Source organism: Gobio gobio (genome assembly GCF_949357685.1).
Source record: "Gobio gobio genome assembly, chromosome: 23".
In the NCBI taxonomy this organism is placed as follows: Eukaryota; Metazoa; Chordata; class Actinopteri; order Cypriniformes; family Gobionidae; genus Gobio; species Gobio gobio.
Window position 1 is genome coordinate 18,273,105 of NC_137119.1, and position 20,797 is coordinate 18,293,901.

Genomic DNA, 20,797 nt, shown 5'->3' on the forward strand with positions numbered 1-20,797 from the left:
TTCAAGTATAAAACTTGTTGAAATCTGTGCATCTGTTCTTTTTCAACACTTTCATCTCATTTGAACAAAACCGTGATCATATTGATTATCGTGATAATTTGGTCACTATAATCGTTATATCAAATTTTCATATCGGTAAGTTCACGTACTTGTTTCTCTGAAAAACAATGCTACTACAGTTATTTTACTAAATGTAAAATGTCTGTTTTTGTTTTGGTCTCTATAACATTGCCAATTTTACCCAATAGTATTTCGACACCACAGGTTGCCAGTTGGTGGAAAACACAGCATATTGCTGTTATGGAAGCCAGCAAACAAACTGGGTCAGAGATCGCAGATTCTACCTGACCTAAAAAGCCTCAGAATCCATTTAAAATCTCTATGAACGGAAGCACATTAAAATGTGGATAAATCAACTCATCAACTTACAGTGTGTAAGTCTCCTCACCTTGTTCCTTTTGCGTGTCCTTAAACTGGCAACCCGCGTGAGCGTCGAGTCTGAGGAGGAGGGGGCCAGGCAAACTTTTTTTAATTTGGACTGCAGTACCCATTTCAACCACTAGCTGTCATTCCTTCATACAGCACCTTTAACTGAAAGTATCATGATTCAGTCTTGCACTTGGAGTACTTTGAGGTTTTTCTCTACAGCTTCGGATCTGCTCTTTTTTTTGAGAGGCTTATGGAGTGCTTAGAGTGTGCAGTCAAAAGCAACTTCATCATCCCCAATTCAAAAGAGGAACACGTAAACACTGCTGATGACGACTGCAGGGAAATCAAGAAGACTGGCATTTCATTTTGAAACCTGCTGAGAGCAGTTCATCTGCTGTTCCTTGTTACCAGTTTTGTTTTACATTTTATCACTGAACAAATTACTGCTACTGAACTTAACATGATAAGAAGGGGTTTAATTAAAATGATCAAGCTGGCAAAATGTAGCTGTCAATTAGCCAAAAATGGACTTCCCATTCGTATGAAATTATTATTTTAATAATAATAATAATAATAACAACAACAGTAACAATAATAATATCTGTTCTACATGTTGCTAATCCTCATTTTGGACTTCAGAATGTAACATTGCCTATATACTGTAGGTAAACTAATAAATAATAATAATTATTATTATTATTAATTATTTATTGGTAAAGTAGCCTATTGATTAATCATAATTCTTTCCCCACCAGTGTAAAAAAAAGAGAAGAAAAGCTGCCAGCATTTTTGATAATTTTCACAAAAATGTAATGGCCCCCAGAATATTGAACACACAATATATCAAAATAATGAACAGAGCCTGCTTTAAAAAAATACAACTGAACAAATAATACAATTTTATTCTCGCTTCATGCATTGTTTATAAACACTTAAATGTGTGTACGTTTCATAAAAAAAGCAACAAAAAAAAATGTTCAAAGACTACAATATGCCTATGCAATGCTTTTATTTCTTGTTTCTGTTCCTTTTTTGCCTGTGTTTTGATCTGGAGATTCTTTACTCTTTCAGAAGTTGCGAAATAGCCCCCACTGTATAACACTGAAAATATGGAAAGACAGGAAATTCTGTCAGTAAATGATTTTAATAGTATTGTTTTGTTCCTCTCAGCCTTTTCACTGTTGTTTGATAGCTTGTTAGGATTATGTTTAGTTGGGCGATGCAGTTAAATTGTCTGCAGGCTTGTTAATGCTTGGGGTTTAAACATTGTCCGCTAGCATTAGCGTGGCTCTCGGTATGAAGGAGGTGGAGGAGGAGGAGGAGGAGGAGGATGCTGTTCAGCCCGAGGCCCGTGCGTGTCAGCCTCGTGCTGGATTTAGCATCTGGGTGGAGATGCTAGTGGTGACTGTTGTCACTCGCCTTGAGGCTTCACCACAGAATCCAGAAGCGCAAACTTCCTCTCTAAGCAAGCACAGCCTTAGCAAGCTCCCATTGTGGATCATTCATTTGACTCTTAAAGACTTAGCATGCTTGCTGTTGTAGCTTTCAAAGCACAGAAGCAAATTACCTGTAAGCTGTATATCGACCTATATGTGATTCTTTTATATCTGAGTCATATATTTCTCAATGGTTACATCCTATTGTGTTAATTTGTTTGTGTACGTGTAGGGATTTTTGAAGAAATGTAGGTCACACTGGTCAGAAGCATACAGTTATATTTTGCACTACATTTAGTGGTTAACAATTTTTGCCGAAACCGCAGACGGCCCACTAAGGATTGAGACACGGTTTATAAGCAGACTTGTTTCTTGTTATTTTTAAAAAAAATGTTATTATTTACAGTAATCATCTTCACAGTGAAAGGACTATATATACATTTATAGGTAGCTTAAATTTTTTTATTTTAACATCTTTAACTATTTTTTTTGTATTTATGTACTTTTTAATTTATTTATACAGTATATTAAATATATTTTTGAATATATATTCTATATATATTCCGGAACCGGAACATGCATACATATATATATTAGACATGTTCCGGTATACGGTAATACGATATATCACAATAATGAACATGCACAATATTGTTATCGTGGCCACTTCAAAATACCGTGAATAATTATTTATTACTAATTATTCAGATTTTTAGAATGCATTTTAAGAATACTTTACCCATCAACCGTTTAAAATTAACAACACGTCAAAGAGGAACGCACACTGATGTAATCAAAACCAACGTGCATGAGCAGCACACGGTGGAATGAGTGCAGGAAATGCGCTGAAAAGTGCACATTCACACTCTCTGACAGCAGAGGGCGCTGACGAAACAGCAGAAACCATAGACTAGAGCTCTGCGCGGGACTGTTTTCTTCATCCTGCTCCCGCCCGCACCCGCCGATTTTCTGACCATTACCGCCCCCTCCCGCAACGTATGTGTTACACTCCCGCCCGCTCCCGCAATATGTATGTCCACTCCCGCACCCGCAAAACTCTGAGAATTTATTCCCGCACAATAATAGGGATGCATTGATTTTGTGTCTTCTCCCGTCCCGCAGGAAAAAAAACCACGTATTTGTATTGATATTATTAAAGAGATTCATGGGGTTGTTTGTTTCGTTTCCCTGGCCTGCATGTAAAAAAAAAAAAAAAGACAAATACATTCAAATATAATTTCGTTTTTATCAAAAACTTTGCACATAAAAATAGACTGCTTTGCAAAACAGAAAACAGAAAAACAGATTGAGAAACAAAAAACAGATCCCAATTCGTCGGTCAGTTCCGACGTACGTTGAACGTGACCGACTGAAAGGAAACCTGAGAAAACATGCTTCAACAGAACGTAATGGGAACACAAAATAGCAAACGGACATTTAGAAACAATCCATTTCCACTCACTAAACTTCTATGTATTGTTTGTCAAAAACACCAAACAGTCAACTTGACCTGCAGGGAGTGCTGAGCGTTTTTGGTGAGGTATGATCAAGTAGCTTTGTATTTGCCAGCTGCGCAAAATGTGGATACATATAATGTTATACCGCATGATTTTGCCTACCAAAACAATTGAGAAACTTCTCCAAATGTCAGACTTTCCTTGCTTAGCTTTTGTGCTGTAAATACCTCGTTTGAGGTTCTTTTCTACATCATCTATTGACATCTCCATCATGTCGTTAGGCAACCTCCCTATCCCGCCGGTTCCCGCTGTGTTTTTTTTAGCCGCCCCTTCCCGCCCGCAGCAAAATTCAAACCGCCCGCTCCCGCGAGATTTGCGTTGGGTCCCGTGGGACCCGGCGGGACTCAATCCCAATGCAGCCCTCTACCATAGACTTTAAAAAAATATGGACGCAGTGTCCGTGACGTCACCCATAGGATTCTGATGAGCCGTTCAGAAGCGCAAAGTATGGACGAGATGGCCGTTGCCATCTTGGCAGCGCGTCACTCCCGGATAACAGAAAATGGGCAAAAAGGCGGGATGTGGGCGGAGCTTAAGTGACACTATGACTAACAGACAGCAGATAAATGGCTATAAACCTGTCACTCGAAGTGGCCACGCCCTTAATTATGCAGAACTTTAAGGCTTTATATAATGTACACGAATGAGTTGAAGGGCAAAATTAGCCGTGTAGACCAAAACCACAATTTGTACCAGGCTGTAAACATGTTTTATTCTGCTGTAAAGTTGGCCATTTTAACATGGGGCTCAATGAGATTCTGCTCCCTTCTGGAGCCTGTCCCTAGCGGCCAGTCGATGAATTGCAGTTTAAGGCACTTCCGTATTGGCTTCAAGAGAAACTGCGGGAGGTTGCCGCTTGGCAGAAACGCAGCCGTTTCCCCTTCCCCGGTAACCCACGTAAACAAACACTCGCTACTGAACACACAGCCATTCAGTTAGAGTTCTGTATTCGGTGCTCATCACATCACAAAATACTCCATACTTAAAGACTTAAGGCTAGATATTGTTTGAATATGTTCTGATTCTTTGTTGTTCAGTCACACACTTTACAATAAGGATCCATTATTTAATATTAGTTCATTAATTAACAAACTGACAATTACAAATACTTCTAAAGCATTTATTAATCTTAGTTAAATGTAATTTTCAGTATTTAATAACACATTATTAAAATCAAAAGTTGTAACTGTATTTAATGGACCTGAGCTAATACTAACAGTTGCTTTTTTTAACTAACGTTATCAAATAAGAATAACTTCTGTAAAAATTTAGCTATTCGCTCTTTGTTGATGTTAATGCATTTACTAGTGAGACCTTATTGTAAAGTGTTACCTATTGTTCTTTATAATTCTTTTGCACTTTAATCTGTTTTGATATTTAATTGTGTATTGCTTAATTGTATGTTCGGTTCTTATTGTTATAAGAAAGTTATTAAACCTGTTATAGTATGACAACATATTTTTTGCAACTTATTTCAATATCGTGATAATACCGTATACCGTGATAAAAGCTTCAGCAATTAATCGCAACATGAAAATGTGATACCGGCACATGCCTAATATAAATATAAATATATATATATATATATATATATATAATTTATTTATTAAACTGAATAATTAAATAGTTAAATAAATAATTAAAGGCGTCATGAACTGACTTTTTAAATTTTTTATACTGTTGTCTGAGGTCAACTTATGACGTTCGTGTGGTTTTTACATTCAAAAACATCATAATGAATTAGTAATAGGCTATTTTCTGCCTTGGTTTTGAGGCTCTCTGAAGAAACGCTTGGTTTCTATGGGAACTGAAGACTTGGAAGTAAATGCCCACGGCTAGGATTGGATAACATTTGCATATTTAATGAGCTTCAGCTCCCCTCAGTACATGTGGGGAAACGCTCGCAGGACACAATGATTCAGCTCTCATCCACCCGCGATTGATTGGAATGTTATTTTTTTTATTACTTGGCCGACCCGATCAGTGAATATAACCGCGAACCGTACACACACACACACACACACACACACACACACACACACACACACACACACACACACACACACACACACACACACACACACACACACACACACACACACACACACACACACACACACACGCAAGAAAGGAATGTTATTTCACTATTTAAGGTAGCCCGTCAGCAGGCCGGTGATATGTTTTGGTAGCCCGTCTGAAAAACACATAGCCCCGGGACATTTGGCTTTGCGAGCCCTGGCCCATAATGTTACAAGTCCGAGTCTGATCACGAATGAACCAATAAAACCTCAAATAAAGGATTCTCCAGCCTGTGATAGCGTGCTAAGGTATGTAATCAATAGATATCAAACGATCTGTAACAATGCAATACTAACACATAAAAAACATGTTTTACTCACATAAGTGTGTTGCACCATTCCTGTCGGATCCAATATAGAAGGCACAGCATTGTGTTTTAATCTCAATATGTCTACAAATCCAGTCTCTACCTGTATCTTGTTTATAATCGATTCTGCTGTGAAATTAAGCGAACAAACGCGCAATGTCTTACGCACGTGAGCTGGAACCGGCATGTTTATTGCTCGGTATTGCGACCCGTTTAGCTCCACGAGTCGGTGGGCAGGCTTGAGGCGGTGCTTCTGCATTCTATGACGTCAATGGTCGACATATTCTGAGATTGAGCGTTTTCTGGGACTGGTGTCAATAAAAGCTTTTCTTTGACTAACAAGGACGTTTTCAGCTCCGAAACTCCGAAACTTTTATATATCAAAGGCTCAAAGGAAAGTTGATTTCTCAATTCATCACTCCTTTAAATAGGAATTTTTGATAATTATTATATTAAATGTAATTAAAACAATGATATTATATATATATATATATATATATTAATTATTATATTATATTGCTAGGCTATTTTAATTGTATTTTAATTGTATTTTTTTTCCCCATAAGTCATGTTTAAAATCATGTCCCTTTAAGAGCGAATGTGTGTTCTGTTCATGGATAAAAAAATAGTTACACATTTTACACAACCTTTACTTATGAAATATATAAACATATTTCTGCCCTACAATATTAATTTATCCATTTCTTCTGCATTTCACATGTGTTTCTAAACGAATAGAGCATGCAAAAGGAAGCTTTCCGTGTGATTTGGTGTTTAATCACACTCGTTCCTCCTTTTTGGCTGTTCCACTCGGATATTCTTTGATATTTAGCTTTTGTTGTTACAGTCCTGTAATCCAAGTTATCAGATATTCTAACTAGAGATGAAAAAAAAAACATGGTTGTGTTTCCAAGTCTGTTTTTGTGGTGTTGCAGAATTTTAATATTTTCATTTCTTCCTCTTTGTCATGCCATTATTGCCAGGGGGTTGTTGCTAACATGCAAATAGTTCCTATGGCTAACTCAAAGGAGTAGTGTTAAATGGCATATTCAGTTTTGCTGTTGTATTAAAAGTTGAATCAATTATCATGAAATTCCAATTGGTAAAGGGGATTTTGCAGTTATTTTGACGACCATAGTTGCAAGAAAGTAAAAAACAGTAGCTCTGTGAAACATTCAGGCATAAATTAAAATGAAATTCAGATACATTTAAAAGACAAACAGGTTTAACCAGTGAAAAATCTGCAGCATGTCATCTCCCACCCATCTCAAAGTTCACACACATGAATAATTTCATGTTTATTGAGTTTCAAGGGGCATTTCTGGTTGTGGTGTCCAAGGCACAAAGAGGATGTTAGTGTCATGTCTGCTGCCTTTTAAATGTGCTCTTTTGTTTCTTCCTCCTCTATTTCACTCTTGCACATGCACACAGATGCATCAGGCCTGAAACTCTCAGGCTGGAATGCAAATGATTCTTCATAAAATCTGTCGTGTACGCCCATAACGCACACCGCTCAGAGGATTTGGCAGTAACTTGGGCTTTAAAAAGAAGTTTTTCTTGTGTTCTTTTGAAATTGATGTTTTGCCAAAGTAGTGGAAAAATAAACGATAATTCATTGTGTGATAGATCTTAGATGCTACATTGTTTTCTTTCTTTGTCACATTCCTACATTTTTCTGTCAGGGGAGGTTTGCTTTCATTGTCGGATGAGATGTGAAATATGTATAGGGACATTTTCTCTGGGTGGAGGGGTACAGGCGTTGGAGCAAACTTGGTGGACTTCCAGAGTAGGGACCTAGGATTTCCACGTTTTGGAATAAGTGGACAGAGAATCCAGTCTTAAAAATGGGATTTACTGTACAACGCGGAATCAATGCCATGGAAATATGGAAGGTGTCTATAGTATATTTATTTCCAATATTAAACCAAAAGAAATACTGATATTGAAATCTGAAGTCTGCATGTTCATCCTAATACTCATACTCAAGCACACATGATGTGAAGCTTGTGTTTTTAGCATCTGCCATCTCACTATATGAACACATGAACTTCATCTTTAGAGCTGCTCTGAGATGGCCTTGATGTCAGCTGAACTTAGCCCCGCCCACAACTTTTGAGGTCGGGAAGTTCGGTCTGGAGTCTGGACTTGATCCGTTATGGAGAAACTATGCTCGAACCAATCAAATTGTCAGGGCAGGATGATGGACAGTAATGTAATCATTCACGTCACCAAAGAGCGCTTGGGATGAATTAGTTTACTAAACGGAGAACTTGTTTATATATGCATTCACCTTTACTACTTCTCAAAAAATTATGATCGAGTTGGTAAGCACTGGTGTATCCTTAAATTCTTTTTACGACACCAGCAAAGATCGTCTACACTCATCTTCTTCTTTTACTTCTTCCAGCGTACGTGCAGTTGAGTTCGGTTGACAACTATGCGTCGCTCTGATTGGTTGTGTAGGTCTATCCAATTGAGTGCAGAGGCATTTTCGCCCCATAATCACAGTCCAGTGGAGCAGTACTAGAATTTGAGTATGAAGATGTCAGGCTAGCTCTGAGATTCATTTAATTTAATTTGATAAAACTATCGTCAAATTCACACAGAAACTCAAAGCTTCACTACAACCACCATAGTTCAGATTAACTTGAAGAAATTATGACATATTACTGTTGTACAGTAGAATGTACTTTTCAACTTAATAATAAAACTATTTATTAAATAATTTTGTAAGAATTGTTTTGCCCATGTTCTAATTTTAAACAGTAAAATTTAACTTTAAACAGTACTTTTCTTGCCGAAAAATAAATGGAATCATTACATTTTTATTTGATTTATATTTTAAAAGATTAATTAAGTTGTTTATTTGTATCCATTCATTTGATCACCACCCTTTTTTATTATACATTTGTATTATTCATAGAACTGATACATTCAGAATCCTGAAAAATTAAAACATATGACACATTTCATAAGGCCCTATTATTTTTGAAATGTAAAAAAAACATTAAATCTTTAACATTTTATGAATTCATTTGATTAGACAGTTAAAAATTTAAAACGAAAACACTGAATTTGTCAAAAAATAAAATGAAATTTGGGAGAAAAAATCCCTTCCTGGGTCTCTATTTCAGGTAAGGTCTGTACATCACAAAAGTCCTTAGATTTTTAGACACAATTTAGACTTTTAGTATTAGCTCAATTTTGTATATTTTGTATATATTGTGTATATATATATTAGGGCTGTCAAAAGATTAATCGCGATTAATCGCATCCAAAATAAAAGTTTGTGTTTACATAATATATGTGTGTGTACTCTGTTAATTATTATTTATATATAAATACACACACATTCATGTATATCTTTAAGAAATATTTGCATGTATATACTGTGTATACACATATAATCTATAATATATATAAATATAAATGTTTTATAAAAAATAATATTTTTTTCTTAAATATATACATGCTTGTGTGTGTATTTATATATAAATAATAATTAACAGAGTACACACACATATATTATGTCAACACAAACTTTTATTTTGGATGCGATTAATCGCGATTAATATATATATATATACAACAAAATATTTTTTATATACATATATATAACAAAAAAAATATCTATATAATGTTAAAGAAATTACTTGGGTAAATTTACAATTTATGTCAAAAAACAAACAAAAGATATTAAAATTCTTGCTGTTATTGAGAACTATCAAAGTTTACATACCCTTGGCCTTGAATCTTAATACTTAATACTTTTTTTATTTTTGTTTACCTGGATGATCAATGACTGTTTTCATGTTCATTTTTTATCTGGTCAGGACAAAAAACTATCATAAAACAATAAAACAATCATTGGTCATCCAGGTAATAATGTACAGTATTAAAGGGTTAGTTCACCCAAAAATGAAAATTCTGTCATTAATTACTTACCCTCATGTCGTTCGACACCTGTAAGACCTCCGTTCATCTTCGGAACACAAATGAAGATATTTTAGTTGAAATCCGATGGCTCAGAAAGACCTCCATTAATGAAGTAATTAATGACAGAATTTTCATTTTTGGGTGAACTAACCCTTTAAGATTCAGTAAACTTTTGAACTGGTTAATTTGTGTAAAATATTTTATGTGTGTGTGTGTGCAAACTATATGGAAACATCTGTTATGTGAAAGCTTATTCAGGACAGCACAAAAAAACAAATCAAGAACAAAACAGTTTTTACGATTATTTTGTTAACATTATTAACATCTTGCTTATTCTGCAAGAGGTATGTAAACTTATGGGTATAACTGTAGGTCGGGTTGCATTGTGGTTGTATGTATTGTGTGCGTGTGTGTGCGTGTGTGTGTGTGTGTGTGTGTGTGTGTGTGTGTGTGTGTGTGTGTGTGTGTGTGTGTGTAAAAATATGTTGTACCTTGTCAGGCTTAGGTTGGTTTGTGCCCTTATTTCTAGTTTGGGAAGGAAATGCCTGCTCTGCGTTGATGGGATAAGAGTGTTAGCAGGAAACATGTGGCAGCCTTCACAAGTGAACTTTGACATCAGTGAATATGACCTCTTTAACAGCCTAAACAACTAAACATTCAGTGGTCAAGAAATGTCATCTGCCTTTCTTTTGTCCTTGTTTTATTATTATCTCTAGAAACCATACAGTGCTTTGAAATGTCACTAAAGATTTTTTCAGAAGTAGCCGGACTATATACCATTATACAATCAGAATAGCATTACAGGATATTTATATTGGTTACTAATTGATCATTGAAGTCTCCTACAATAGTGTCACCTCTTTTCTCAGTGTCTGAAACGGTTCGAGAGAGAGACCCCTCCTTTTTGAGGGATTACTCTGCTCTGATTGGTCCGATGACCCAGTCTGTGTCTGGTGGTCTACCACTTAAACCCTGTGTCGGAAGCGAAGCGGCGATTACTAGGAGTGTAAGAAAATATAGATACACTTGAATATCTCAACATTATGTTTGCCAATACTGTATTGATTCTCGAAACACTATTGATATTTAATTATTTGTTTACATTCAAGGTTCATGGCAGTGGATTTTCGTGTTGGGTTTTAAACTCGACCGCTAGATAGTGTTGTTATTTCTGAACTAAACTTTGACAGGAAGTAGCGCAAGGGTGCACTGCTAATGTTACCATTACCAAACCCAGCTCACTAGTTACCACCAATGGAGGAAGAAAGAATTATACCATCTACCACCACAGTGTACAGATCTGAAATATGGACTCATTTTGGCTTACACTATAAAGAAGGCACTAACTAGAAGTCATGTTGTTTGCAAAATAAGCCATGTCAAAATCAAATACTCGGGGAACACATCAAATCTAACAACACGCTTAACATCCTGGCACCATCCGCGCTGCTGGAGGCAGCGTTTAGCTGTATATGTAAATATGTGCTGTGCGCTTTACTCTAAATAACAAAATAAACACACAACAAAAATGACAGTGATAAAAAAAAAAGGAGTGCTATGATGTTGGATGCTACAGGGACTGTTTAATGCAAATGCTTACCCCACTGATCTGAATAAATCAAATAAACCAGCAATGCACCCATCTGTATTTTTAAATTGTTGCCTTTGCCATCATCTAAAACTCCTTAAAGGAGTGAATAAAAAAATAGCGAATTCGGACACTGAGTGCGCCGGAAGAGCTGCTACTTTTGCATAGTTTGTGTTTGCTGTTTAATAATCAATAATCAATAAACGATTCATGCACGAGAATATGACGCAGATCCGGCGTTCGGACATATGACCCAGAAGCGATTTGTTTAGAGGAAGACGTGCGTGTCTCAGCTGTTGGATTCTACATTGATCGTGCTTTAGGTCTCGGCGTAGTGCTCAAAATGGGGCTTAAGTGTGCATTTCATGGATTCCCGAACGCCGGCGCTACGTCATATTCTCGCGCATGCGTCGTGGAGGCATACGCGGAAGACGAGAACAAGTTGGATAAAGGTGTTATTTTGATTTTTTTTTCGCACAAAAACTATTGTCGTCGCATCATAAAATTATTGTAGAGCCACTGTGGTGAGATGGACTTTGTAACGACGTTTTAAGTGCCTTTCATGGATCTTGAAAGTGTCAATGTACTGAATGCCAATTGAGGCCTATCTGAAGCCTTTCTCAGCCATCAGCTTTCAACTAAAATATCTTAATTTGTGTTCCGAATATGAACGGAGGTCTGACGGGTGTCCAACGACATGAGGGTGAGTAATTAATGACAGAATTTTCATTTTTGGGTGAACTAACCCTTTAACAGGTGTCTTTTCTTCACCAACTGTTTTTGTCTGACCCTGCTGACCCAATGAGCATTTCACTGTCCAATGGTCATGCCTTCACTGCAATGTCTAGTATTGCATTAGTATTGTATCCTCATGGGCATTTAATAATTTTAGAGTTAAATCTCTTTTTTGGCTCATTTTATCTGTAAAAGAAAACATGCCTAATAATTCTGCACACCTGAATATAAGGTGTTTTTCATTTCCAGCCTTCGTGAACAATTATATATCACTTATAAATGATTAAATAAAATAAAAAAAAGTATTTGTTAAGTTTAATGTGGTTTGAAATTGGTAAAATGTGCCTGGAAAAAAAATATGATCAGAAAATCAACATGCCTAATAATTCTGCACACAGTGTATATACCTTAATAAAACAATTTAATAATCAATTAAAAAGGTATTTATGCCTGTATGATATGCTGGTCCCATATTGGACCATCGGTTTGGAAAATGGATGGATGATTCAGCTGCGGGGGCCATCTTCTGGCGAGACGCAGGAATTCATTTGGTATGACCCTCACAGTGCATTATGGGTATTCTCTAGCCGTTAAGCGTACATTAGTTGTACACTCGTTTTTGCGGTGCATTATGGGACCACAAAATCTACCAAATCACTTTCAATCATAAGTTAACGGGCATCTGTTTGCATGTCTAAAAGGAGCTCTAAAGAAATTACACTGCCATGCCTTCAACTAAACGCCTTATGCTGGGTACATACTACAAGATATCAAGATTTCTCCCCTTCCGACAATCCTAGGTAAAGTCCCGATTATCTTGTTGGTTCTATAGATAATCTTATTAGATTTTCCTGTGGTGTGAGGTGTGTTAAGAGTGACTGAATCTGCTCGGAAGAATGTCGGAGTCGCTCCGATCTCGAAACATAAAGAACAAACACTCAACAAATCAGAAATTCTGTCATGTGGGGGGAACCCCGAGGACAATCACTCACGTACTCTGGAGATTATCACGTGAAACTAAACCATACCCAATCAGAAAGTGAGCTGACGGAAGACTCTTCTCCAGTTTGCGCTGTAACATGAAAGTACACCGTCTCCACGACTTTATCTAAATATTTTTTATTTTTTTCGCCGCAAGTTTTCTGTAAAAAGCAGTCCATACATTATAAGAGGCGAGCCATTTCTTCCTGCCGGTCGTCTGCCATGTTTGTTTACTCTAAATACACATTTGATGTGAGGGATTTTGCGAGATTTCCGGTGTTCACAGGGGGACTCTGTTGTTTGTGAATGGAATCTGTTAGTGTGTGGTCCTGGTCACACCGTGGCACTCCACACACTAGAGGAACAAAACGGTTAAATCTATGATTTCTTATCGTCATGTTTGTGGTGTCTCACATTTTGAAAATCTTTTAGTGTGGCCCCAGCTTTAAACACTGAACACCAAAAAAAATGTGTTTAGAAAAGTTAAGCAATTGAACCCCAATTAAACACACCTGAACCAGGTAAACTTACTAAGCATACCAGAAACTACCAGAGTTTGGACACCCCTGCTCTAGAGAAAGCATGGCTGTGTCTGAAATTGCCTCCTATTCCCCTAAATAGGGCACTATTTGAAGGGACAGCCATTTGTAGTCGTGTCCGAAACCATAGTGGACATTATCGTGTGCACTCATTCAATTGTCTTGTCTACAGTAAAATCGCATTGATCCAAAACCCTGCTTTTTGTTGAGTTTTGAGTTTTGGTGGATGAATTTGTTAGAAAGTGTTCATACCAATAACCTGATTCACAAAAGTGCACACACATGAAGCATCTCTTCATGTCATCTACTACCGTGTTGCTAGGGAAACTCTTCGGCACCCCTTCTGCAAAACGATGAAACAAGCAGGTCGTGTTTAACCTCAGTGTGGAGAGCTGTCAGATTTCATTGAGAGGTGAAGATCTAAACAGCAGGCCCTGTGCATTCATGTATCGTGTCTGTTTTTGTGTGTGTGTGTGTGTGTGTCAGCCAAAATAGAGGCACGACATTAGGATTTTTTTTAATTGCATCCTCTGTGAGATGGGAATACTATACTGTAGGCTCTGAAAACAAACATCTGTCACTAATTTAAATTGCCTAATTTCCAGTGTGGATCATAATTGGATAAATGTTAGCTTTAATCAAGCTGTTGTTGAGTGAATTACATGTCCTCGCTCAGATCAAACCAGATTATTATCATTGGGTTCAAATTTTTTTTTTCCTCGATTAATCTTCTTTTTGAATGATCAATTCATGAAAATAAATTCTGAGGGATCATTTACTAAATCTGTCAGAGGAGGTATTGAATCGACTAGTTGCTTTCAGTGATGGAAACTATTTCCGTTTAATAGACTATTACATTTATAGAAAGATTTATAGATTTATACTATTCAAAAGTTTGGGGTCGGCAAATATGCTTACCAAGGCTGCATATAGTTGATCAAAAATAAAATAAAAACAGTAAAATGTGAAATGTTTGCAATTTAAAATAACCTTTAATTTTAATATATTTTAAAATGTTATGCTAATTTGGTACTCAATAAACCGGTATTATTATCAATGTTCAAAACAGTTGTGCTACTTAATATTTTTGTTGAAACTGATACACACGATATTATAAAAAAATTATAATTGAAGTATGCCATATCCAAACAATTCATATCTGAATTGAATCGAATTGAGAGCTTGTGAGTCAGAATCCATTTGAATCAGGAATCCAGTAGCAATGCCAGGCTATATGGGCAAATTACGGCTTTAGTGAAGTACATGTGTAACATGATGTTTAGAGGGAGAAGAACAGACTTTGAGCTTTCAGAGGAGAGTGAAGGGTTAAATGGTCTTGTCATTGCAGTTCAAACTTCGAATAACACAATACAAGAGATCCTCCCATGGCACACTGCTCACTGACTGATAACCGCTTCTATTGTCATGCATCATCTGTGCTGCAACCTCAGAGTGTAGTCTTGTGCAGAGGATGACTGTTTATGGTGTGTGTGTGTGTATGTGTGTGAGAGAGAAAGCTGATTAGGTTACATAAAACCAGAATTCTGATTAGGCACTGTTGATGCATTGTGACCTAATTAGTGCAACACAACTTTTCTCTTGATTAGTTAGTGATTTTGCATAATTTTGGGTTGACTTGTTCACTGTCTTTTGGGACTCACCGTCTCTTGTTCAACTTTTTTGAAAGTAACAAGTGTGTTCTTTTGTTACTTTCAAATGTGGGCACTGTTGAATAGGATGAAAACTGCAGACTTGGCAACACTGGAGCTCATGGAAGCGTGCAGTGGGTGGGGCTAAAGAATCATGAGCGCACACACACACACACACACACACACACACACACACACACACACACACACACACACACACACACACACACACACACACACACACACACACACACACACACACACACACACACAATACATCATGGCATTATCCCTGGATAACTTTTGATTCACTATATGTTCTTGTTGTTTACATTATATGCACTTACATGCCGATTGCCAACAAAACATCTGATGCAGTTTCACTCACCGCCTGTGGTTTAGACTCGTGACTGGGAAGTGCGGGAACAAACAAACACACTTGCAGAACAAACTGCATCCACTGTTTCCTTAATGCTGGGTTATTTGAGAAGCTGAACAAGGTTATCTTTCCCTCAACCAAAAACACACTACTTTAGTGACATTGTTGATTTTGTTGTCTAAAAACAAAATGACAGCGCTGCTGGTGGCTTCCATAACCCGAACGAAGCTCATTGATGGACGTGTTCTTGCTCTGGTTGATGTGCGCACATGCTCATCCGGGAGAAGTGGCCATACAAGGAATTCCACCCTTTATGACGTCATACAGGGCCATACTCGAAAAAACTTTCCGAAACGTATTTGAATCCTAAAGGAGTGTATTTGGCATAGAAATACTTTCATACGTCCAACTCGTTTTTTGGAATTTTTGTCATGTTTAGCATGAGAATCCAACTCTATAACAGTGTAAATAAGTTAGAATGCATGAAATAGCATTAGACCCCCCTTTAATGGTTTGAAAGTGTATTATTTATTAATTTCTTCATTTATTTGTTATTTATAGTTTATAGTTATATCGTTCCTGTTATGTCACATCACAGTACAACTCAAGTGATTCCATCTCTCATCTGTTTGTTTATAGGCTTTGGATCAGGACAGAAACTCGTTGCAGAAGGTTAAGAAGTCAGTCAAAGCCATTTATAACTCTGGCCAAGGTATGTACAGAACCACACACGCACACATTCTGATTTTGTTGATGATTTAATACAAATAAATGCACTTATTGAAATCATAGTGACTTATATTTTACAGGCAGTATCATGGATATGGTGGTGTGCTGCATTTTTTGTGATTGTAGATTAATCTGCCCGTAATACTGTTCAAACAAATGGCTAGATCACAGTTAGCATCAACATGTTCCTGGCTCACACCAGCTAGTTTCATCCACCCCCACATCCACCCACATACCTCTCTAGCACACACATACTGTACTGATACTTGCTGCGTTCAGGTGTGTGTATATACATACTGTATTACATATTCATATTAGGGCTGGGCAAATTAACGCGTTAACGCGGGCGATTAATTTTTTCAGCTTAATGCAATTAAAATATTTAACGCAAATAACGCAGCGTCCGTTTTTATATCCATTTTTGCTTAGCGTTACATGATCATCACGCTCTTATTCATGTAAATGCTTCCAAGCGTGACAAGACACAAGCGAACGCGCTGTCTGCCAATGTCCTGTGTGTGTGTGTGTGTGTGTGTGTGTGTGTCTCAGTCTCAGTGTCCTGTCTGTGTGGATGCGTCTCATGTCAGCTAATCAAGGGACACACACACACACACACACACACACTCGACGCATAGATAGACTCGCGTCAGTTTCCTGCTCACATCGAGTTCTCTTTTGCTCTTGAACAAACAATAACACAGAGGATTTTGAGTATTCTCATATTAGGAGTCTTAAATTAGTTAAATAACGTCTTAAATGAACTTAAAGAGTTGTGAGGAAATGAGATGCGACATCCGCGGCTGTTCTTAAAGTGACAGGAGCACCGATGATGCCTGTCATTAATGTTCATCAAAGAACAACAGAGAAAATTTTTGCTTTAATGATGATTCATCTATATTTAATTTATTATTTATGCAGTTAAGAAAGATAACTATTACATTTCTGTATATGTATAACAGGGAAGGCCATGGGTAAATATAACATTTATTATTTTGGGTTTATGTAAATATTGTTTTAAGTTCACTTAAATTAAAAGTTGTTTTTTTTAAAGCCTAATAAATGTTGAAATTGGGAGCTTTCAGTTATACTGTAATGTAACGTCATTAATGTTTCATAGACACTTTAGTATCAGTGATACTGGCCTTCATTCATAAAAATATGACAATACAACACATATTTAAAATATGCTGTCTTTAAATTGTTTATACATTAATTTGGAGAGTAACTGAAATTATTACAATATCAAAATATTAAAAACGTAAAATATTAAAAAAAATTATGATTAATCGCGATTAATCACAGAAAAAAGTGCGATTAATTAGTTTTTTTTTTTTTTATCGATGCCCAGCACTAATTCATATATATACACAACAATCAGGCATAACATTATGACCACCTTCCTAATATTGTGTTGGTCCCCCTTTTGCTGCCAAAACAGCCCTGATCTGTCGAGGCATGAACTCCACTAGACCCCTGAAGGTGTGCTGTGGTGTTTGGCACCAAGATGTTAGCAGCAGATCCTTTAAGTCCTGTAAGTAGTTAGGTGGGGCCTCCATGGATCAGACTTGTTTGTTCAGCAGATCCCACAGATGCTCGATTGGATTGAGATCTGGGGAATTTGGAGGCCAAGTCAACACCTCAAACTCTAGGGCTGTAACGATTTGACCAAAAATAAAAACCTCGATTAATTGAACATTTTATGTCGATTACGATCAATGAACGATTATTTTGCTTCTTTTTTTTTTTCCTGATAAAGTTTTTACTGTAAATATTTTCTACTATTAAAGGTGGCATTTTTTTTCTAATGAAAAAGTGCATTTCTTTGTGATTTTAAAATACTTGAAGGAAATACAGTTCACTTTCAGCAGTTATTGTATATGGGGCAGATTTCTGCTTTTTGTACATCAGATACAGATAAGTTAACACAGTAGACCTACATTACATTTATTTGAATGCATTAATGAGAGAGTGATTGTTTGTGTGAATTACTCATACCGTCTCTATTCATTATGAAGCTGTGGTTTGTACTTACTTCAAAGGTATTAAAATATATGCCTATAACGGTTGAGTTTCTAAGCTACTTTAGTGACTTTACTTTAGTCACAGGACAGCGTTGACACTGCGTTTCTGCGCTGCTCTCTGCGCGCGATATTCACGTGATGTGCGAGCTTCTGTCTGAGTGTCCGTGTGTCACAATATATCAGGCCTTAGTTCAACATGATACACATATGATGGTCTAAAATCACTCCAATGTTCAAACTGGCAGGCCTTAAAACACAGAAAGGACAAAGCTTTGTGAGGACACAGGTGAAAGAGGTCTGCCTTCAGGGCGCGCGCACGTTGTCAGAGACGCGACAGAAAAAAGCTCATGAGCACTGAACGGATGAGTTTTCTGTATTGTTGTTTTTGAATAGTGCACAATCGCTTTAAATGTTCAAGCCTTTAAACGCATTTACTTGACAAACTTTATGAAGACGAAAGTGAAAGCATTTACTTCTTGAGCAATTTGAGCTACACTTGCTCGTCTGTTTGATCGGACCACGCAGGCCAGCCTTCGCTCCCCACGTGCATCAATGAGTCCATGACCCTGTCGCCGGTTCACCATAGTTCCTTCCTTGGATCACTTTTGATATATACTGATGACCACTGCAGACCGGGAACACCCCACAACAGCTGCAGTTTTGGAGATACTTTGACCCAGTTGTCTAGCCATCACAATTTGGCCCTTGTTAAACTTGCTCAATTCCTTATGCTTGCCCATTTTTTCCTGCTTCTAGCACATCAACTTTGAGGACAAAATGTTCTATATATATACAGTGAGGAAAATAAGTATTTGAACACCCTGCTATTTTGCAAGTTCTCCCACTTGGAAATCATGGAGGGGTCTGAAATTGTCATCGTAGGTGCATGTCCACTGTGAGAGACATAATCTAAAAAAAAAAAAATCCAGAAATCACAATGTATGATTTTTTAACTATTTATTTGTATGATACAGCTGCAAATAAGTATTTGAACACCTGAGAAAATCAATGTTAATATTTGGTACAGTAGCCTTTGTTTGCAATTACAGAGGTCAAACGTTTCCTGTAGTTTTTCACCAGGTTTGCACACACTGCAGGATTTTGGCCCACTCCTCCACACAGATCTTCTCTAGATCAGTCAGGTTTCTGGCCTGTCGCTGGGAAACACGGAGTTTGAGCTCCCTCCAAAGATTCTCTATTGAGTTTAGGTCTGGAGACTGGCTAGGCCACGCCAGAACCTTGATATGCTTCTTACAGAGCCACTCCTTGGTTATCCTGGCTGTGTGCTTCGGGTCATTGTCATGTTGGAAGACCCAGCCTCGACCCATCTTCAATGCTCTAACTGAGGGAAGGAGGTTGTTCCCAAAATCTCACAATATATGGCCCTGGTCATCCTCTCCTTAATACAGTGCAGTCGCCCTGTCCCATGTGCAGAAAAACACCCCAAAAGCATGATGCTACCACCCCCATGCTTCACAGTAGGGATGGTGTTCTTGGGTTGGTACTTATCATTCTTCTCCCTCCAAACACGTTTAGTGGAATTATGACCAAAAAGTTCTATTTTGGTCTCATCTGACCACATGACTTTCTCCCATGACTCCTCTGGATCATCCAAATGGTCATTGGCAAACTTAAGACGGGCCTGGACATGTGCTGGTTTAAGCAGGGGAACCTTCCGTGCCATGCATGATTTCAAACCATGACGTCTTAGTGTATTACCAACAGTAACCTTGGAAACGGTGGTCCCAGCTCTTTTCAGGTCATTGACCAGCTCCTCCCGTGTAGTTCTGGGCTGATTTCTCACCTTTCTTAGGATCATTGAGACCCCACAAGGTGAGATCTTGCATGGAGCCCCAGTCCGAGGGAGATTGACAGTCATGTTTAGCTTCTTCCATTTTCTAATGATTGCTCCAACAATGGACCTTTTTTCACCAAGCTGCTTGGCAATTTCCCCGTAGCCCTTTCCAGCCTTGTGGAGGTGTACAATTTTGTCTCTAGTGTCTTTGGACAGCTCTTTGGTCTTGGCCATGTTAGTAGTTGGATCTTACTGATTGTATGGGGTGGACAGGTGTCTTTATGCAGCTAACGACCTCAAACAGGTGCATCTAATTTAGGATAATAAATGGAGTGGAGGTGGACATTTTAAAGGCAGCCTAACAGGTCTTTGAGGGTCAGAATTCTATCTGATAGACAGGTGTTCAAATACTTATTTGCAGCTGTATCATACAAATAAATAGTTAAAAAATCATACATTGTGATTTCTGGATTTTTTTTTTAGATTATGTCTCTCACAGTGGACATGCACCTACGATGACAATTTCAGACCCCTCCATGATTTCTAAGTGGGAGAACTTGCAAAATGGCAGGGTGTTCAAATACTTATTTTCCTCACTGTATATATATTTCTCAATGTTAAGTGGTCTCTTAATTTTTTCCAGAGCTGTATGATAAACACTACTGTTCCAACGTTTA

At 37.5% G+C, this 20,797-nt stretch overlaps 1 protein-coding gene across 6 annotated transcripts in view; it reads left to right on the forward strand.

Moving 5' to 3' along the window:
• asap1b (ArfGAP with SH3 domain, ankyrin repeat and PH domain 1b) overlaps window positions 1-20,797 on the forward strand; it is a 119,991-nt gene that overhangs the window by 35,250 nt on the left and 63,944 nt on the right. For all 6 annotated transcript variants that reach the window (XM_079806179.1, XM_079806177.1, XM_079806181.1 and 3 more), the window contains one exon: window positions 16,215-16,287. In XM_079806179.1, coding sequence (XP_079662305.1) covers window positions 16,215-16,287 — 73 coding nt within the window. The remainder of the gene's footprint in view (window positions 1-16,214; window positions 16,288-20,797) is intronic.